The sequence below is a fragment of the Jaculus jaculus genome, chromosome 6 (assembly GCF_020740685.1).
Source record: "Jaculus jaculus isolate mJacJac1 chromosome 6, mJacJac1.mat.Y.cur, whole genome shotgun sequence".
Classification (NCBI taxonomy): Eukaryota; Metazoa; Chordata; class Mammalia; order Rodentia; family Dipodidae; genus Jaculus; species Jaculus jaculus.
This window is the reverse complement of record NC_059107.1, coordinates 149,505,298-149,526,507: the sequence shown is the minus strand read 5'-3', so window position 1 is coordinate 149,526,507 and position 21,210 is coordinate 149,505,298. Positions and strand designations below refer to the sequence as shown.

Genomic DNA, 21,210 nt, shown 5'->3' with positions numbered 1-21,210 from the left:
GTGAGAAATATCTCCATTCTTTCTCTTTGGGGAAGCACCTGAGGTCCCATATGCTTACACATCTTGAGGAAGTCTGCAGTCTGCTTCAGGTATGACCCCATCTGGTCCTCATGACATCAGTGAAATGCACTTGTCTCCAGGTCACTACCTGACTCTATCATGTTATGCCCTTGGTCTAACCTTTTTGGTTAAATTATTTTTCTATTTAATCCAACTTCCATAACCCTCTAAGGAACAGGGGACATGTAGAAAAATCCAGCTGTTCTCTGAACCAGCAGATGGCCAGAGCTCCTCTCTGATTAATGGCATTCTAGATGTTGGGCCACACAGGTAGCAACAGGGCAGGACTTCCATGAGACGTGGCCTCCTGATTTCAGCTGGAATTGGCACAAGTCTCTCCTATCCTCAGGTCACCCTAAGTTTACCTAGGCACCTGGAACTGATCCTAGGTGCAAGCATGCAAGGTACTACTGTCTTCTTTAGGTAAGACTTTATCTCATTTTCATTTGAGATTGTTCATCTATCTCATTTTCCTTGCATTCACATATCCCTGACCAGCTTTGAGGATGTTTATACAGTGTTGGGGTAATGATGGGAAACAGCATAGCTTTCCTAATTTCTGTCTGGATCAAGGCTTGAGTTTAGAACCAAACTGTTGGGCTACCTTTGTCCTCTAGTACTGCAGATCTGAGGTAATGGGACTCCTAGCCAGTGACCTTCATGAGATGATCATAGTACAAAAAAAGAGGTCTATGGGGAAGAAAAAAACATTAGCTAATATTTCACAATATCATATTGCTCCATTTGTAACTGTTTACATTTCCTAAATGCACTTAGTCAAGAAGGATGATAGGTACAAGTGAGAAGACAGTTGTTGAGTAGGCTAATCAGACAACCCAAACCACTCAGCCAATCAAATGGGGAGAAGGGACTATTTAATAAGAATTATGAGTTAGCTGGGTGTGGTGGCACACGTCTTTAATCCCATCACTTGGGAGGCAGAGGTAGGAGGACCGCCATGAGTTGGAGGCCACCCTGAGATGACATAGTGAATTCCAGGTCAGCCTGAGCTAGAGCAAGGCCCTACCTCAAAAAAACAACAACAAAAAATTATGAGTTTTAACAGGTGAGCAATCAAGAACGGACAGATGGACATCTTGGGAATACCCCAAGACTGAACAAGAGTACCTAAGGAATGGTGGACTTGGAAGGGTGCCAGTCTCTTCCCACAGAGTGGTATTCTGACCTCACTGGGGAAGGTGTGGCTGTAGGCACTGAATGGTTAGATTAGCCAGAGCTGGTCTTCAGTCACCAGGTAGAGGAGTGGCTGCAGGAAACAGTTTTCTGGAATTCAGTTGGGCTGACTCTGGGATGCCTGCTAGACTCCCTGGGAGTCCACCAGTGAAGATACCACTGAAACTTCTCCAAGTGCCTCTGTCACCATGGAGTAGGAGCTGGGAAACAGCAACAACAACAAGAAAGAGAACTAAGGAGAAATGCCCCCTGTCCCCAGTTTCCACCCAGTACTCTCTACTGGTGGTGTTAAATATTGTGCCAGACACAAGGGAAAAAAATCCCTACAAAGCTTAGTAGGTCCATTAACACAGAGGAGGCAAAGGAAGGTGACTTTGGAGCTGACAGGCAACAAATTAGTAACTAATGTGTGATGTAAGTTAGTGTTAAGTGTGTTATTGTAGTCTCTAGAAAAATAATATTGAGAGTTGAGAACCAGGCAGTAACAATAATTACAATGATTGTAATGGGGAGGTAATATGATGGAGAATGGAATTTCAAATGGGAAAGTGTGGGGGTGGGGATGGAGGGAATTACCATGGGATATATTTTATAATCATGGAAAATGTTAATAAAAATTAAAAAAAAATTACTGGAGATTTAAAGAACAGAAACACGAATTAAAGTAAAAAAAAAAAAAAAGATCAAAGACGTTGCTGGGGACATGGCTCAACTGGCAAAGGGTTTGCTGTGCTAGCATTAAGACTGAGTCTGGATTTCCAGTACCCTCAACAAAGCTGGGTGTGGGGCGCACATCTGTTTTTCAGCTGTGGAGAGGCAGAGACAAGAGGCTATCTGGGATTTGCTGGCTAGTTTGTCTAGTTAAATCAGTGAACTGCAGGTCTAGTGAAAAATCCAGTCTCAAAAATAGCTGGGGGTGGGGGGCGCTGGAAGGATGGTTTAGCAGATAAGGCACTTGCCTGCAAAGCTAAAGGACCCAGGATCAATTCCCCAGGACCCACATAAGCCAGATGCACAAGGTGGCTTATGCTTCTGGAGTTCATTAGCAGTGGCTGAACGCCCTGGTATGCCCATTCTCTCTCTCTCTCATAAATAAAATAAAAATTTAAAAAACGGGGTGGAAAACAACGGAGGAAGACACCTAGTTTCAATCTCATAGACAAGTACATCACACACATACACACACACACACACACACACTGGAAGAGACAAAAATCCTAGACTGACTGACTGTAAATCAGTAATCAAAAAGAGACACAGATAATAAGTACTGTCATAAGTGAGAGCAAATTGGAACCATGTTAGTGAATGAGAGATGCTTGTTAGAATAGGCAGATGTAGAAAACCTATCTGACTCAATGACAAATACTATAAATGGTTTTTAAATAGACAAGAAAAGATAGGTCTCTTGTATAGTGCACCACGCCAGTTATTCTCTGTCTGTCCTTGTCCTTCAGCTACTTTGCCACTCAATAAATTGCAAATTATTGGCAACGATGTAAAACGAATCTGGTCCGTAGAAATGCAAATGATTTTTAGCCTATGAAAGTGAAATTTATTTTTTGCCCCTCAATCCTCTATGGAAGAAGCCAGTTTTGTATATATAAAGTAAATTAATTGTTTCTTTTTATTTATTTATTTGAGAGAGAGTGAGACAAAGAAGCCACTAGAGAGTGGATGCGCGAGAGCCTCTCGCGCAAACAAACTCCAGACACATGCGCCACCTTATGCGTCTGGTCCTTAGGCCTCGCAGGCAAGCGCCTTCACCACTTAGCAGTCTCTCCAGCCCTAGTAAATTATTTTAACCCTGTAGTTTATCTTCTTCTGTTTTCAGTTACTATAACAGAATTCTAGAAACCAGGTAATTTGTTAAAAAAAAAAAAAAAAGAGGGCTTACTTAGCTCACGGTTCTGGGGTAGGGAAGGTCAAGATTGGGCAGCCACATCTGACAAAGGCCTTGTTAAGCAACATAACAAGGCAGATGGTACAAAAGTGAGGGAGGGCACACAAGACTGGCAAGGGGATATGTGTGGCAGAGACTGAATATGCAAAGTAACTTGGGTTTTATAACTATCTGCTCTTGATATAACTTAGCAGTTCAAGGGAATTACATTAATTTTGCATGAAGGTGATCACTTCTACTTAAAATTTATTTATGACAGAGAGAGGAGAGAGAGTGAGAGAGAGGGGGGAGGAATTGGCATGCCAGGGCCTCTAGCCACAGCAGTGAAACTCCAGACATGTGCATCTGGGGGCTTGAACCTGGGTCCTTAAGGCTTCCCTGGCAAGCACCTTAACCGCTAAACCATCTCTCCACCTCGTAAGTGATTTCTTCTTAAAAACTCTACTATCTTAATACTGTCACATTAGGGATCATTTATATATATATATATATATATATATATATATATATATATATATATATATAATTTTTTTTCAATTTCCCTACAAGAATATATTGCATGTTGATCATATCCCCCATGCCTACATATTTTTCCTTTTCTAACCTCTTCTCTTCCCCTCCCATTAGCCACTGTCACTTCAGACAGCTTTGTTTATATATCATCTATACATACATGACTTTATGTGTCTATAAAACCTAGGAACCAGCTGGGCATGGTGGTGCACACCTTTAATCCCAGCCCTCGGGAGGCAGAGGTAGGAGAATCACTGTGAGTTCCAGGCCACCCTGAGACTACATAGTGAATTCCAGGTCAGCCTGGGCTAGAGTGAGACCCTACCTCAAAAAACCAAAAACCAAAAACCAAAAACCAAAAAAAAAAAAAAAAAAATTCCCCTAGGAACCATATATAAGATGAAACATCTTTTTATCTTTTTGAGGCTGATTTAATTTACATAGTATAATTATATAATTATTTTCAATTATATTCATTTACCTGCAAATTATAAAACTTTATTCATATTTATAGATGAAAAATGTCTTGTATATAGATGCAACCTTTTTTGTCCATTTCTCTGCTATTGCACACCCAGATTGTTTCCATATTGTGAAATGTGCTGCAGTACCTATAGATGTGCAGGTGTCTCTGTGTTTTGGAGTCCTTTGGATATGTACACAGGAGTGGTATAGCTGGGTCATATGGAAGATCTTTTTTTTTTTTTTTTGAGGAAGTCCAAGTCCATACTTATTCCAATAGTGGTTAGACTAGCTAACACTACCACCAGCAGTGTATAAAGGTTCCCTTTTGTCTAAATCCTTCCTAGCATTTGTTGTTACTTGTTTTCTTAATGACTCACTCTGTGGTGAGATGGAATGTCAATGCAATTTTTCTTTTGTTCTGTTTTTCAAGGTAGGGTCTCACTCTATCCCAGGCTGACCTGGAACTCACACATTAGTCCAGGCTGACCTCAAACTCAGTGACCCTCCTACCTCAGCCTCCTCAGTGCTGGGATTAAAGACCTGCACCACTATAGCCAACCTCAGTGCCCTTTTACTTTGCAGTACTCTGTTGGCTAGTGAGGTTGACATTTTTACATGTTTGTTGGCCATTTGGATTTCAGTTTGGGAAACTATTTATTTTATTAAGTTGTTTGATTTCTTGTTTAGTGATTTTGAATTCTTTGTATAGTCTAGATATTAAACCTCTGTCAGATGTGTACCTGGTAACTTCTCCCATTCTGTAGGCTGTCTCTTCACTTGAGTACCTATTTCCCTTGCTGTGCATAAGATTTTAAAATTTATGATAGGATCCAATTTTCAACAAGAGTTTGGGTGAGAACAAACACGTGCAAACCACAGCATGCCCTGTATATGGAATTAATTAGTCTTTGAATTCTCCTTTTAATTCATTTTAACATCCTAAGGTAAATTTATTAATAATTAAAATCTTTGGCATGTGTTCATTTTAGTCCAATGAGTCATAACCGACCTTTCTAAAAATAATTCTCCTTTGATACACTTAAATTGAGTTCCCAGAGACTCCTGTTTGAGGAACACTCATAGTACAGAAAGGCTGAGTGAAATGGTTGGACTGTGTACTCTTTGATTATTTGTATGTTTTGACACATGCCCCAAATCACCTGTGCAAGATGGGATGAAGAGAAAATACAATGCAATTGAGAGACTGACATACTTTTATCAAGGGAGCTCATGAAATCAAAAGGATATTGAGTTTTCTAACATTCATAGCAGTTAAAGGAATGTTTAACAGGACTCTTAGATATTTCTGAGCTCCTGACACAGCTGTGTTCATAGAAATTTAAAATAACATAGGAAACTTAGAAATCTTATTCAGCCCTTTCATAGATGAATAAGCCTATGAAGGCCAAGAAAGCTTGCTGAAGATAACTGGTATCCGTCTTCTGTTATGGTAACAAATTGCTTGAAGATGGGTACTGCCTTTGTCATGAAAAGAGGTTTATTTAGCTCATAGTTTTGGACGATGAAAGCCCAAGATCAGGCAACCCCATTGGCTCTAGTGAGGATCTAAGAGCAGACAGTGACACAATACGAGTAGATGTGACAGCAAGAGGTCACACTGCCAAACAAGAAGCCAGAGAGAGAGAGAGGCTGGAATCCCACAACCCCTTTCCAAGGGTAGTACTTCAGCCACCTGAGAACCTTCCATTGAGATTCACCTCTTAAAGGTGCAGTCACTTCTTACATCACCACACTGATGATCAAGCCTCCAACACATGAACCCTTTGGGGCACAAACCACATCCAAACCCTAGCAATTAAGTAATTAATGACTTGATGACAAGATGAAACATAGGCTGTGTCATATTTTTGCTGTACTTCCATGAGGTTGGAGCCAACCACAATTTCACAAATGATTTTTTATTTTTACTTTTTGGCTTTTCATGGTTAAGGGTCTCACTCTAGCAACTGCAAATGAATTCCAGATGTATGCACCACCTTGAGCATCTGGTTTTACATGGGTACTGGGGAACTGAACCAGGGTCTTTAGGCTTTGCTGGCAAGTGCCTTAACTGCTTAGCCATCTCTCCAGCCCAACAAATGAGTTTTGTGTGTCTGTTCATTTTGTTTGGCTTGGTTTGATTTGAGATAGGGGTTTACTCTGAGGCTTAGATTGGCCTCAAATCCAAGTGATCTTCCTGCCTCAGCCTCCTGAGCACTGGGTTTACAGGTGGATTTACAGGTGTGAGCCACCACATTCAGCTCCCAGTGATTCTTGGCAATGCTAACACATGAAGCATTGAGGTATCATTGATGTATCATATATGTTAAGAAAAGAGCTTTGGGCTTAGAAACAGTTTTGGCTTTTCATCCAATCTTACTACGTGTATTTCTGAGTTCATCAACAAAGTGAGCATTGATTATTAAAAGTAATAGCAACTACATCATGAGTATTACAGAGATTCAATGTGAGGTGAACTGTGGCCATCCATAGATCCAGTGTTCCCTTCCAGCCACTATGGCTCCTTCTGGTATTCCCAGTCCTGGTTTTGGAAGGTCCAGCCCCTATTCAGGCAGTCCCAGACATCTCCAGCTCCACAGAACACCTACCAGGTAAGTCTGAACACACTGGGGAAGACATGGCCCGGGTAGCCACTGACCACATCTAGTAGAACAGATTTTTCACTTTTGTGTGTGTGTGTGTTTGGTTCATAGTACTTTAACTTCTAAACACAGAATAAAATGAAAATATTTATAAGAAAAAAAATGTTTCAGAACTGGTTTTCAGAGAGATTCAGCAAAGACATTCAAAGCTACCTTCCCCTAAGCAAGGAAACTTCTATGATCCTCCACCAGCCCCACCCATGACCAATAAAAAAAATATTAGAAAAGAGTATTACAAGTATTAGTAATATTCTGTATAAAGAACAAATAGGAATTGCTCCAAAAGTCATAGAGGTTAAGTGGTCTTAACCCACAGTGGACTCTGCAAGCTACACAACTGGCCACCCAGGCAAGATGGTTCCACTGGTACAATAGTGGTATGACTGTTATGGGGGTAAGTAACTGCTCTGCAATTGGATTTGAAGCCTGCTCCATGGGAGGGAATTCACACCTGGTACTGAAAGCCTAGTCAAAAGCCTATGACTGGGAAGGCCTTAGGAGAGAAGTTACTACTGTTGTCTGTGTAAATTGGTATGTTGTGTCCTTCAAATTGTCCACTAAATATTTATGTGTATACCCATAGAAAAGTGCTGGTCTCCCTTTTGGTCAGAGAAGCTTCTTTTTGTAGTTGGTGGTCACCATTAGGGAAACTCAAAACTTGTCAAGAGTTTGGCAAATAAGTGATTGTGGAATGTTAAGCACTAAATGAAACATCTTTATCACTCTGCCAAGGTTTGGTGAAGTGGACAGAAGTGTGAGCCAAAAGAATGTAAGAACGACAGTACATTGGAATGCTGTCTTCCTGACATGAAGCGGTTGTTGCATTCATGATCTCAAAGCTACTGTCGTCACTGACACAAGACCTGGACAATATTGGGTGGGCCCATCATAGATGGAGGAAGAAAGAAAAATAAAAAGACATCAAAGTAGAAAAGAGACTAGTTGGAAGGAAAAAGGAGTTCAGTGGAAGTGGGGGGAAGAGACAGGAACGGGAGAAGTTTATGATAAAAAACACACTACATACATGTATGAAAATTACTAATAAAAAGATCTTGGGCTGGAAAAATGGCTTAGCGGTTAAGTGCTTGCCTGTGAAGCCTAAGGACCCCGGTTCGAGGCTCAATTCCCCAGGTCCCATGTTAGCCAGATGCACCAGGGGGCACACACGTCTGGAGTTCGTTTGCAGAGGCTGGAAGCCCTGGTGCGCCCATTCTCTCTCTCTCCCTTTATCTGTCTTTCTCTCTGTGTCTGTCGCTCTCAAATAAATAAATTAATTAATTAATTTAAAAAAAAAGAAAAAAAAAGATCTAGCTGGGTGTGGCGGTACATGTCTCTATTCCCAGCACTCAGGAGGCTGAGGTAGAAGGATTGCTATGAGTTTGAGGCCAACCTGGGCTACAGTATGACCTTGTTTCAAAAAAAAAAGCAAATTAAGCCGGGCATGGTGGCTCACACCTTTAAGCCCAGCACTCGGGAGATCAGAGGTAGGAGGATCGCCAAGAGTTCGAGGCCACCCTGAGACTACTTAGTGAATTCCAGGTCAGCCTGGGCTAGAGTGGGACCCTACCTCGGGGTGGGGAGGACCTAAAATTAAATAAAAGATTAAAAAAAAACAATGACCCCAGTGCATAGTCAATTATCAGGGTCACAGCTGTTATTAAATGCCGAGCCTGTCCCCTGCATCCGCTAGACACCAAAATCCAAATATACTAAAGTGACAATTTATGGGCCATTAAAAATCCTTTAGTATTTTAGGAATGCAGTTGATACTGACACTTTTATAAGATCAGTATTTTATGTTGAAATCACACAAACACCCCCATACAACTGTCTGTTAAAACATTCCTCTTTAGTGAATAAAATCTATAAACATAGTCAGCTCTACATGGATCAATTTTCTCTTCACCTCCCACCATTTCATTTTATGCCTGAAAACAGCCCTTCTGTCTTTAGACACAATCTGCTTACTTTCAAACTGCTCAAAATAAAACATAAAACAGTGAATTTTTAAGGTACTCTATCAGGCGCTGAAATCCAAGCCAATTCTCATAAGAACACAGTTCTGTGTGCCACATTATCTACATAAGTGACAAGAGGTTCACAGTGATTACCCGAAATTCATCCCTATCCATAAGAACGAGCGTTATTTACTTAATAGCTTATGGTGAACAAAGAGTTTTCACGTACAGAATTTTAAGGTTTATTTATTTATTTATTGGTTTTTTCAAGGTAGAGTCTCACTCTAGCCCAGGCTGACCTGGAATGCACTATGTAGTCTCAGGGTGGCCTTGAATTCACGGTAAATGGTAATCCTTCTTTCTACCTCTGCCTCCCGAGTGCTGTGATTAAAGGCGTACACATTTTACACTTTTTTGGGGGCGGGGTAGTAATTGTAAGTATTTTTACAGGATTTTTAAACTAACTGTGGCAACAGAAGCAGTGTTAAGAAGACTGACATATTCATACTGAATTTAGTTTATTGCTGGTACTTGCTAGTGCTTCCATAACAGAGTGCTACACATTGCTTAGCTTAAAACAACAGGAATTTATTGTCTCAGTTCTGGAGGCCAGAAGTCCAAAACCAGAGTGTCAGCTGAAAGTGCTGAGGAAGGATCTGTTCAGGCCTCTCCTAGCTTCTGCTTGTCCCCTGGCTTGTGGCCAAGCATAATTCCCACCTTCACGTGGCCTTTTCTCTGTATTTCTGCCTGTGTTCAAATTTTCCCTTTATTTAAGGACACTGGTCACACTGAACTCAGGGTCACTTAATGTCCTCATCTTAAATTGGTTATCTGCAAAGATTTTATTTGTAAATATATATAATTTCACAGGTACTGTGGGTTGTAAGAATTTAGAGGAGCAACAATTCAACCTGCAATTGTTGCCATTTTCTTCCTCCTTGTGACTTTGCCAAACACTTGTGCCCAGCAGCACACCATTCCTTCATTCCTCAGTTCAATTAACATTTAAATGCACACTTTAAGCTTTTGTACAGGATACTGGTGATGCATAAAAATGAACTGGCCAGAGACCCTGTCCTTGAAAAGTCACACTTTGGAGAGAATCAGGGACACCTTATTTTAAGTATTATTACTGAGGCAGCACTGTTCAGTGTTATAATGGGATTTTTTTTTTTTTCAGGTATCAGACATACTCAGAGAGTGGGCCTGGTGGTGTAAATTTATAATCCCAGCTATTTGTGAGGTGGAAGCAGGAGGATCGAAAGTTCAAGGCCTACTGAGTGAGTTCAGACCCAGCCTGAGTAATAGTGAGAGCTTGTCTCAAAAGAAAAATAAAATAAGGTAAAGTAAAATAAAATAAAATACAATGGTCTGGGGTTGTTGCTTGGTGGCAGAGCATTTTCCTAGCCCCTGAAAGGCCCTAGGTCCAATGCCCAGTACCTCAAAAGAAAGAGAGAGAGAGAGAAGTAAATAGTGATCACAGAATGTATACAAGGGCACCATATACACACCAGTAATTCCAGCACTTAGGAGGTGGAGGCAAGAGGATCAGGAAGCATCCTCGGCTACTTAAGGCTAGCCAGGATCACCTGAGACCCTTTCTCAAAAACAAGACGAAGGGCATGACACGGCATGGCTCGTTCTTTGTTGCCTCTGGAAAGGCAATCAAAAGCACAATCACACAGAACCCCGTAAGCTATACTGAGTGTCAGAGATTAGGACCGATAGATACATTGATGGCTGATAAACTGATAACATATCGATAACACTAAGTGTGGAAAGTACTGTAATGCCTGGCACCCGACTTATCTTCTTTAGAGCGTGTGCAAGAGTGACGGGCCAAACGGCAAAATGGCTCAGTGGGGCTGGAGAGATGGCTTGGCGGTGAAAGGCATTCTATCTAGTTCGATTCCCCAATACCCATGTAAACCCAGCCTCGCAAAGTGGCACACACGGTCTGGAGTTCGTTTGCAGAGGCGGGAGGCCCTGGCGCCCCCATACACACACGCACACACACACACACACGCGCGCGCGCGCACACAACTCTGCAAAGTACGGCCATCTGGTTAGCGCAGCATGGAAGCACATGGGGAGCCCTCTCCTTTTCCAGTTCCACCTCGAGCTCTGGAGGGTCAGCACCACCTGCCAGCCTCCCTCCCCATCCCGCCGGAAGAATCCGGAGCGCGCTCCCGCCTCGTCTCCGGGAGTCAGGCGAGAGCCCACGCGCGCCGGCGCCGAGCAGCGCGCGCGCCCGCGAACTCCCCGCATCCCCCGTGCTCATCCGGGTCTCCGCCAGCCTCCACCAATGGCGTGCGCTCACTGCTCGTGTGGGCGGGGCTATCCTACACTGCCCTCCCTTCTCGCCTCCCCCCCACCAACCCCGTCTACTGGGGGGCCTGTGCCTTGCAAGAGACCTCAACCTGTCAGGCCGGGGAAACGCGCCGAAGCAGGGAGGATGGACGCGGCGGCGACCGAGCATCTGCGCCCGCGGCCCCCCGCCGCCACAGCCCGGAAGCCAGCGAAGCCGGAGCGGATCGCCCAGCCCGAGCCGGTGTAGTAAACACACTTCAGAAACGTGAGGTGCCGGTGGTCACGTGGGCTGCGCGCCGGCCAATGAGGAGCCGCGGTGGGCGGGGCCGGGGCCGCTGACGCGGCGGTGGAAAGCCTAGGAGTCACCCGGGCAGCCTCGGGACCGTCAGCCCGGCCGGCAGCCGTCCAGAGCGGCCTGCACCCGTGTGCGGTTCTTCGGCGTCCGTGCTCGCTTCTGTCGCCGCTCGCGGCTCCCGGGACCAGTGGTGTGGTGTGGCGTGGCGTGGCGTCTGGTCGCCGGGGTCGCCTGCGTGGCTTTCCTCCTCCTCCTCCTCGGGCGGGCGGGCCCTGGCGGGCCGCGTCGGTGCGGCGAGGTTTCCGTGACGAACCCCTCCCGGGCTTGGCGGTGCCGGTGACGAGCGGGCTCGAGCTCCCGGTGGGACGTGCTCGGACTCCCGGCAGCTGCGGGGCGCGGATCTCGGAGCCGGTGAGGCATGCCTGCCGTGCGGCGGGCTCTGGCCGCGAGCTCCGGCTCCTGAAGGACGTCGCTCTCCCCATCGGACACTGTCCATTCATCTTGCAGCGGCCACGCGGGCTCGGTCCCCCAGCTCGCCATCGGGCTGTCCAGTCTCCTTCCCTCGTCGTCCTTTCCTCGCTCCGCGGCGGCGGCGGTTCTCCTGCAAGAGGTGGTGTCGGTTATGAACCTGACCTTCCTCCCTTGAGTCTCTCGGTGTCGGTGCAAAGAAGCGGACGGTCCCCGAGCCGCCCCGGGGAGGAGGAGGAGGAGGAGGAAGAGGAAGAGTGGGGGTGCCATGGGGGTGAACGCCGTGCACTGGTTCCGAAAGGGGCTCCGGCTCCACGACAACCCCGCCCTCAAGGAGTGCATCCAGGGCGCCGACACCATCCGCTGCGTCTACATCCTCGACCCCTGGTTCGCCGGCTCCTCCAATGTGGGCATCAACAGGTGGCGGTGAGTCCAAAAAGCTCGCGGGTGATTGATGTCGTGCAGTGAGGGATGGGGGGGGGGGAGAGGTTCCTGAATCGGGTGTTGAGAAATAAACCAGGGGGATCGGCCCAAACGGAGAATTTTAGGCTCAGGGTCGCATGGAGAAACCGTTAAAAAAAAAAAAAAGAAAAAGAATTGTACGTGTACAAAAAAAAAATTAATAGTTGGGATTCCACAGTTCTCTGGCCAGAGAGTATTAAAGATCTGGAACATCTGGGCCTTTAACCGTAAGTTACGTGTGTCTGTACTAATTGAGGGACCTTTCTCCCTGATTTATGGAGGCTTCTTAAGAGGGGGAGCTCAACAGGCACCGTTCTTAGAGGCCTGTGGATTGGTTCCCTTGGTCTCTGTGGCGTTCGGAAGGATCGAGACCTTTAATGTTTACGTGTGTGACTAGGTAACTCATAGTATGGGGGGACAAACTCATTTATTACAGTCAGCTCCAAAAGCAGTTTTGTTCCCCCCTGAGGTTACTGTAGGAACTGCAAGAGAAAGGCATCTGGTTGCACTGCGCTTCAGCCCTTCCGCTGAGCTCCTCCTTGTGGTTAACAGACAGAGCACCGTTTTTCTTTCTAAGCAAAGTAGATTCCTTCTAGGGATTCAGAGCTGGGGGGAAAATGCTGAAGACGTTTTTTACGATCTTTTCCTGGAAAACCAAGCTAGATTGTTAGGTGAAATGAAAAGAAAGCATTAGTTCAGCAGATCTATTGACCACTTACTATATGCCAGACATTGCTCTGATTGTGAGGGAGATAGCAGTGAAAGAAACGTGCAATGTCTAGAAAGTAAATCTATGTGTGGTCATAAGTGCCGTGAAGAAAAATAGAGCAATGAAATCCAGAGTAGTAGGGATGAGGCTAAAATATGAGATATGCTGATCATTGTAAAAGTCACAGAAAAAGTGATATAGATTCAAAGGAGATGATGATGGGGAGAACATTCCGAGCAAAGGAAATAGTAGAAACCGGCCTTCGGGTGAGAGTGCTTGACCCTTGGGAGGAACCACAGGGGAAGGCCTCAGGACTGCAGCACAGGAATGGAGGGCAAGTAGTGATGGATGAGGTCAGAATGTAATAGGGCCAAACTGAGTAGAGCTTTATAAGCAAGATTTGTGAATTTACTCAAAGTGAAGTGGAAACAATTACCAGATTACAAACAGAGAGGTGATGTGATCTGACTTAAGTTAGAAAAAATTTTCCTTGGTTGTGATTCTTAGAACAGATGGAGTTGGGAAGTAAAGATGGAGTAGGAAAACTATTTAGGAGATTATGGCATTCCCCAAAATGAAAAATTAGAATGGAGCTGGGCGTGCTGGTGCACGCCTTTAATCCCAGCACTGGGGAGGCAGAGGTAGGAAGATCGCTGTGAGTTCAAGGCCACCCTGAGACTACATAGTTAATTCCAGGTCAGCCTCGACCAGAGTGAGACCCTACCTTGAAAAAAAGAAATTAGAATGGCTTGGACCATGGTGATAATGGTGGAAGTGATGAGTTATACAATGTGCTGCTTATGTTCAGCGCATAGATATTATTTGAAGCCATTTATCCATTCTTCCATTTACCAAACAAGTAATTGTCAAACATCTGCCACACCAGGCACTGTTTTAGATGTAAGGGATTTAGCATAAACAAAAGTCAGAATTGGTCTGTCACAGTTACTTTCTAATAGAGCCATGGTACTATTTGAGCACGTGAGAGAGCGATTGAGGACCGGCGTATAGCAGAGTAGCGCAGTGATGGAGCACTTGTGTCTTGAATTTTCAGTAACCAGGTCCTCTAATGTGCCTGTCCCCTTACCTAGTCTTCCTGCTAGTGTATGCTTTTGGTGGAAGAGATGTTGCTGTCTCAATTCAAAACCATGCCTTCTGTGCATATGCCTGCTCCATTTCAAAGCCTGCTTTTTTGGGGGTAGAGGTGGGGTTCTGGGAATTGAATCAAGGGTCTTATGCTTGCTAGGCCTTATGCATGCTAGCACTCTATCAGGAAGTTTCATTCCTGTGCTCTTTAGCCACTAGGCTTTCATTATTATTCTCTTACCTTTCATCATTTCCATCTACTTTTACTTATTTACTTGAGAGGGAGAGAGAGAGAGGCAGATAGAGAATGGGCGAGCCAAAATCTCTGGCCTTTGTAGAGAACTCCAAACGCATGTGCCCACCTTGTGCATCTGGCTTACATATTAGAGAATCAAACCTGGGTCCTTCGGCTTTGCAGACAAGCATCCTAACCACTGACCCATCTCTCCAGCCCTCGTTTTGTTTTTTTGAGACTGAGTCTTATTGTGTAGCTCAGGCTGGGGTAGCCCTTGAAATCCTCAGCCTCCCCCCATCCCTTTGTGTTCTGGGATTACAGGCCTGGACTATTAGGCCTGGCTTCATCCACTTCTTAGGTTGCATCTAGTTAACATTTAAACTTGCTTCAAGTCAAGCTCTGTAAAATCAAAAGCAAAACAAAACAAAAACCTACAACAAAGGAACAAAATCTAGTCATGATTAAGTTCCACTCTTCTAATTATATATTTTAGTGCCTTTATAGCCATACTTCTCGGTATTTTTCCATTCTTCCTATACTCATTTATTCCTTGATGTCTAAATTGAGTATTTTTTATTTATCCATTTCATTTAAAAAGTTGATATTTTATTTATTTTTGTTGTGTGTGCACATGCCACAGTGTACAAGGTCAGAGGACAACTCTCAAGTTTCCACCTTATTTGAGGCAGGGTCTCTCATTTTCCTTATTACTTACCACTTCGTTCTTCAGGCTAGCTTCTGGGAAATTCTCCTGTCTGCCTCCCAGCTTGACATCGACATGCTAGGATTATAGAAACCTTCCATGATGTCTGGCTTTTTACATGGGATCTGGGGTTATTGAGTACTCAAATGTGAGCAGAAAGTGCTTTAACCACTGAGCTGTCTCCAGGCCCCATTCATTTATTTTTGAGACTGAGTCTTGCTATGTATCCTTGACTGGGCTCAAATTTATGATCCTCCTGTCAGTGCCTCCTCAGCTCTGTGATTAACTTTATTTGTTTACCTTCTGCTTACTTTTTTAAAAAAATTGTTTTATTTATTTGAGAGAAAGAGAGAGGGAGGGAGGGAGGAAAACAATGGCTCACCATGGCCCTTGCTGCAAACAAAGTCAGGATGCTTGTGTCCCCTTGTGGATGTGCAGCATTGCATGCTTTGCATAACTGTGTGTCTGGCTGTGTGGGACCTGGAGATTTGAACATGAGTTCTTAGGCTTCGCAGCAAGTGTCTTAACTGCTAAGCCACATCCAGCCCTCTGCTTATTCTTGAACCCATTCCAAAGTTGTCTGGACACTGACTCCAAAAATAAAAAAGTCTGGAACTCCATCCCCCTACCCCACCTACCATTCTACAAACCATGTATATGGGAAGGTGGAGGGAGGCTGAGGATTTCAAGGGCTAGGATTATGTCTATATCTACTTTTAAACTTTTTACTCTTTGGCATTTTTGCAGTGTCGTACACATTTCACCACACCTCCTTCCTTTTCTTCCTTGTTCTTTTTTACATTTATATTTTTATTTGAGAAGAAGAGAGTGTGTGTATGTATGGGCATGCCAGAGCCTCTGGCCACCGCAAATGAACTCCAGACACATGCACCAGTTTGTGAAGTTGGCTTTACGTGGGCCCTAGGGAATTAAGCCTTGGCCTGGCAGGCTTTGTGAGCAAGTGCTTTTAATGGCTGAGCCATCTCCCCAGTCCTTTTTGTTGACTTTAATTAGAGGGTCCTCCTGGGTAGTTTTCTTCCAGATCTATTAGTGGTCTTCCTTCTTGTTGTTGTTGTTTTTCTGCTCAACTTTTTGATGCTTCCTGAGGCCTGGGATCTCTTTAACTTTATTTTGCATGTTTCTAGTCAGTCTCCCTTCTTGTTGTAAAGTCTATTGCCCATTTGTATGCCCCAAGTCTCTAGTCCACATCTTCAGCCCTGATACCTCATCTGGTTCTCAAATGTGTATGTGTGTATCCTATAAACCTACCTGCCTACTTGCATGTGTTACGTTTCCTCAGATGCAACTCACTCAAAACAATTCATCTTCTCCCTTTCTGTTGCTCAAAAGCAAATAAAAAACCCAAATTAGCTTTTCCTGTGTTGATCTATCTTCATAAATGATAATACCATTTGCCCATCTGTTCAAAGAATTAAGAGATTAGATTGTTGGTTATATGTTCAAATATTTAATAAATATTTGAGTCCCTACAAAGTGTATGCAAATCCCTTTGCTAGTTTTTGTTCATAAAATGATAGTCAATAGGTAATTTGTCTGTCTTCAGGGAGTTTGCAATAGGGAGAGATGTTTAATCAGAAATAACATGAAATAATTACAGAAATATGTGTTCTTTTCATTCCTATGTTATCCCATGTCAACATTCTTTTTTTACCTAAGTTTCTTTAGTAACTATAAATAATTGTCCTTGCCTGCTTCCAATTCTGTACAGCACAACAAGAAGAATATGGAAAATAGAACATTTGGGCTTGTCATTTCTGCTTTAAAATCCTTCTGCGGCATTTCTTTATCCTTGGGTTAAACTTCGTATAGCCTTACCCTAGCTTTAAATCCCTGACAGTCTACCCTACTACTGACAGTTTCTCTGAGGGAAGTGAGCTGAGTCTTGACGTAGGAGGTGGATCTTAATATGCAAAGAACGGAAGGAAGGGAGTTCCAAGCAGCCACAGCAGCAGCGGGCTGGGCCAGCAGTAGAGGAAAGCCCCAGCCTGAAGGACCGGCACAAGGAAAGGCACAGTGTTTCTGATACCGTGATGAGGCCAGAATAGCCAGATCATATGGTCAATGAAAAGATTAGTGTGGTTTAGTACTCTTCCATTTGCTTGCCAGTTGCTCAAGTCAGTCATGTTTAAGCAAAAGGATTTAGACATTTATTGAGGCTGGGGCTCAAAATGTCTCTTGGATCAAGTTTCTCTCTCTGCATCTCTGAACTTCACTTCTTCTGCCTTGGCTTTTCAGATAAGGCTGTCCTGTGATGGCAGTATATCGCAATGACAGTAGCAATTGTAACATATGCCTGCACCTCAGAACTCTTAGCAGAAGCCTTGTTGCTCTGGTGGGGCCAGTTTCTGTTGAACCAGTCACTATGAACCGCAAATTGTCCTAGCTGCAGTTGTGCTGCCTCATTGGTGGAACCCGCTTCCCTGGACTGAGGTAGAATGAATGGGAAGTAGGTGGGCATCCTAAAACAATAGATGCCTAGCAGTGTATAATTTTTGTGACGCTGCAATAATTTAGTAATATATTACTATAAGATTTTAATATTTAAAAACTCATTGTTAGTTTTTGTTGTTGTTGTTTTTGAAGTAGGGTTTCACTCTAACCCAAGCTGACTTGGAATTCACTAAGTAGTATCAGGGTGGCATTGAACTCATGGTGATCCTCCTACCTTTGCCTCCCGAGTGCTGGAATTAAAGGTGTGTGCCACCACACCCAGCACTCTTAGATATTTTTATTTGGCTTGGCTTGCATATTTATTATCATCGGTGCTGTGGTTTGCCTCTGTCAAAAGTCATGTTAGATTTGGTTGTCAGTGTAGCAGTGTCAGGAGGTAGGACCTTTAAGAGATACTAATATCTTCTCCCAGCACTACATTAGTTCTCAGGGGAGTGGAATAGTTCTCCTAAAAGCATAGTTTTATTTGAGAGTGGTATCTTCCCCCATCTCATAGAACATGTACTCTTCTGCATGTGCCCACTTCCTTGTCTGCCTCTCCACCATGGTACAACATGGCATGATGCCCTATTTAGAAATCATGCTGGTGTCTTTCCAGCCTCCAGAACTGTGAACATTTCAATAAACCTCTTTAGGAATCACCCAACCTCAGGTATTCTGTTAATAGCAATAGAAAAGGGACTAAGACAATTGAGTATTACAGTGTTTTCTAGAAATGAAAAACAAATACTATCTTAAAAAGGGAAGACTGGGCTGGAGAGATGGCTTATTGGTTAAGGTACTTGCCTGCAAAGCCTACAGACCCAGGTTTGGCTCCCCAGAACCCACATAAGCGAGATGTACAAGGTAATGTTTGTGTACAAGATGGCACATGTGTCTGGAATTCGTTCTCAGTGGCTAAGGCCCTGGCATGCCAATTCCCCCTCCTCTCTAATAAGTAAAAACAGAATTCTATTAGTTGTGGTTGTGTTCACACTTTTACCCTAGCTCTACCTACCTAGTAGCAGCACAAAAGTTGAACAATCAAAATACCTAATGACATATGTGTTTTTATTTACTTTAGCTGTTTCAAATGATAAAAGCCAAAGAATTTTGACTCTGTAGAGTACCTTGATATTAAATTATGATGAATTAAATTATAGTATCTATATACTAGGAAATTTGTTTTCCAAGATTTTTTTAAACTGATATTAACATATGATGTGTGGTCAGATGATGCTAATTTGGAGGATAAAGTCCTTTTTTATTTCAGAGTTTAGTGCTATAATTCCTTCCCACTACCTTATTTGGTGCTGCTTCCCCTTCTACTTTAACTCCTTCTTCTCTCCTCCCTGCCTCCCTCCCCTTCTCTCTATTTGTTTCTTTTTCCTTCTTCTTCTTCTTCTTCTTCTTCTTCTCCTCCTCCTCCTCCTCTTCCTCCTCTTCCTCCTCCTTTTTTTTTTTTTTTTTTTTTTTTTTTTTTTTTTTTTTTGTTGCTGTTTTGAGGTAGGGTCTCACTCTAGCCCAGGCTGACCTGGACTCACTATGGAGTCTCAGGGTGGCCTCGAACTCACAGTGATCCTTCTACCATGCCTGACCCCACCCACTCGCCCTCCCTCCCTTCTCTCTCTGTCTCTCTGTCTCTCTCTCTTTCTTCTTGTGCACCATCCATGGCCGAATGTTGATGGGTCCAATATTTTCTAGGTAATGACAGACACTGGGAGATCCTGAGCATAGTGTCCCTCTGCATGTCCAGAAGACAGTGTTCCACAGAGCTCTCCCCATCCCTGACTTAGTTCTTCTGCCTCATCTCCATCTTCTGCACTGTACCCTGAAACTCGGGGAGCACGGTAGAGGTGCTTCATGTAGTGCTGAGCCCTCAAGTCACTGAGTTGTGGCACTCTGACGTGTCACCTCAGTGGTCACTGCCAGCTTCAGAAGTTCTCTGACCAGAAGGGAAATGGGAATAGTCTAAGGGCATGAACGTAAATATTAGAGGGTTAAGTTCATGGGCACAACATATCCATTTAGCCAAACAACAACGGATTATAGTAACCTTACAAAATACATCAATGTATAGGCTGGAGGGATGGCTTAGTGGTTAAGGCGTTTGCCTGCAAAGCCAAAGGACCCAGGTTCTATTTTCCAGCACCCACATAAGCCAGATGCACAAGGTGGTGCATGCATCTGGTGTGCGTTTGCAGCAGCTGGAGGCCCTGGCAGCCCATTCTCTCTCTCCAAACAAATTGCAAGATATATATCAATGTAAATAACATAGGATATGTTCCATAATGCTTTGTTGGAAATACCCAAAAGTAGTTTAGTCAGGAGCTTTGGGAGTACGTCTCATAAATATCTCAGGTGTCAGTCCTTTCTACACATTAAATTGCCTAATTCAAAACTCCTATTGAAAGAGGAATTTAGCCTTCATTTTAGAGATGCTTAAATCTGTAATCTGTTTTTTTCTGTTTTTAACCCCTGAACAGTTTATTGGGTCAACATTGGACCTAAGCTGAACAATTTGGAATTTGAAATTTTACCAAAGGAATATAGACTCTAGTCAGTCACCGAAAGGGGAATGAGTATTTGTGCAGAAAGGAACAAAAAGGCGCACTCCAGCCCTGCAAAGATGAAGGACCCTGGACTGTAGCAGCTCAGAGTCCTGAGCACAAGCTCCCCGAGATGCTCAGAGACTTTTAACACTCTCCCCACTGTCTGACCTAACAGGAGCAATGTGTTAGAATGCGCTACTGTGACGAGATACCTCCACCTAGGCTCTGCGTCCTACTTTCACATCTTCCCAACAATGCCTCATACTGTTAACATGTTATGGGAAAAATTTATTGATTAGGTAAAAGCCCTCTTTTTCAAAAGCTTATCAGCTCGCAGCCAGGCCCCTAACACATGAGCCTGTGAGGAGCATTTCATACTCAAATCATATCAAGTAGGTTTCTATTTACTACAGTGAAACAGTTGCTAGCTTAGATCAGCTTAGACATACTTTGCAATTCTATTGGTGTTTATTCTATTTTCCTAAAATGTCAACTATTCAATCTAGTCTTACTATTTTGATATGTATTGCCAAAGTTATATATATCATACTTAAAATTTTTAATTATCACAATTATTGTTAGTCCTTTTCTTACATTACTAGCAGGCATTTGTGTTTTTCTCTTTTGTGTCTTGCTAACTACTTTGCTATTAAAAAAAATTTTTTTTTTTCAATGTAGGGTCTTGCTCTAGCCTGGACTGATCTGGACTATGTAGTCACAGGCTAGTCTTGAACATGCATCGATCCTCTTACTTCTGCTTCCGAAGTGCTGGGATGAAAGGCGTGCACCAAGATTTACTTTGCTATTTTATTGATCTTTCAGGGATAGCTCTGTTGGGCATGGTAGTACACGCCTGTAATCCCAGCCCTTGGTAGCTTCAGGCAACAGGATTGCTGAGAGTTCAAGGACAGCCTGAGCTACATAGTAAGATACTGTCTCAAGAAAATCAAAGTTCTGGGTCTGGTGAGATGGCTCAGCAGTTAATGTGCTTGTCTGCAGAGCCTAATGACCCACGTTTGATCCCCTAGTACCTCCATAAAGCCAGATGCACAAGGTAGCACATGCATTTGGAGTTCTTTTGTAGTGGCTGGAGACTCTGGTGTGCCCATTCTCTCTCTCTTACTCTTTCTCTCTGGACCTCTTTCTGTCGCTCCCTCAAATAAATAATTATTTGGAAGTTCTT

General features: G+C 43.6%; 1 protein-coding gene across 2 annotated transcripts in view; it reads left to right on the top strand.

Moving 5' to 3' along the window:
* The first annotated feature begins 11,456 nt into the window (after positions 1–11,456).
* Positions 11,457–21,210, top strand: part of Cry1 (cryptochrome circadian regulator 1) — a 63,886-nt gene continuing 54,132 nt past the window's right edge. The window contains exon 1 of one of the 2 annotated variants that reach the window (XM_045153346.1): positions 11,457–12,255. In XM_045153346.1, the coding sequence (XP_045009281.1) occupies positions 12,098–12,255 (158 nt within the window). In that variant the 5' untranslated portion in view covers positions 11,457–12,097. The remainder of the gene's footprint in view (positions 12,256–21,210) is intronic. The other variant, XM_045153347.1, reaches the window with a different exon arrangement.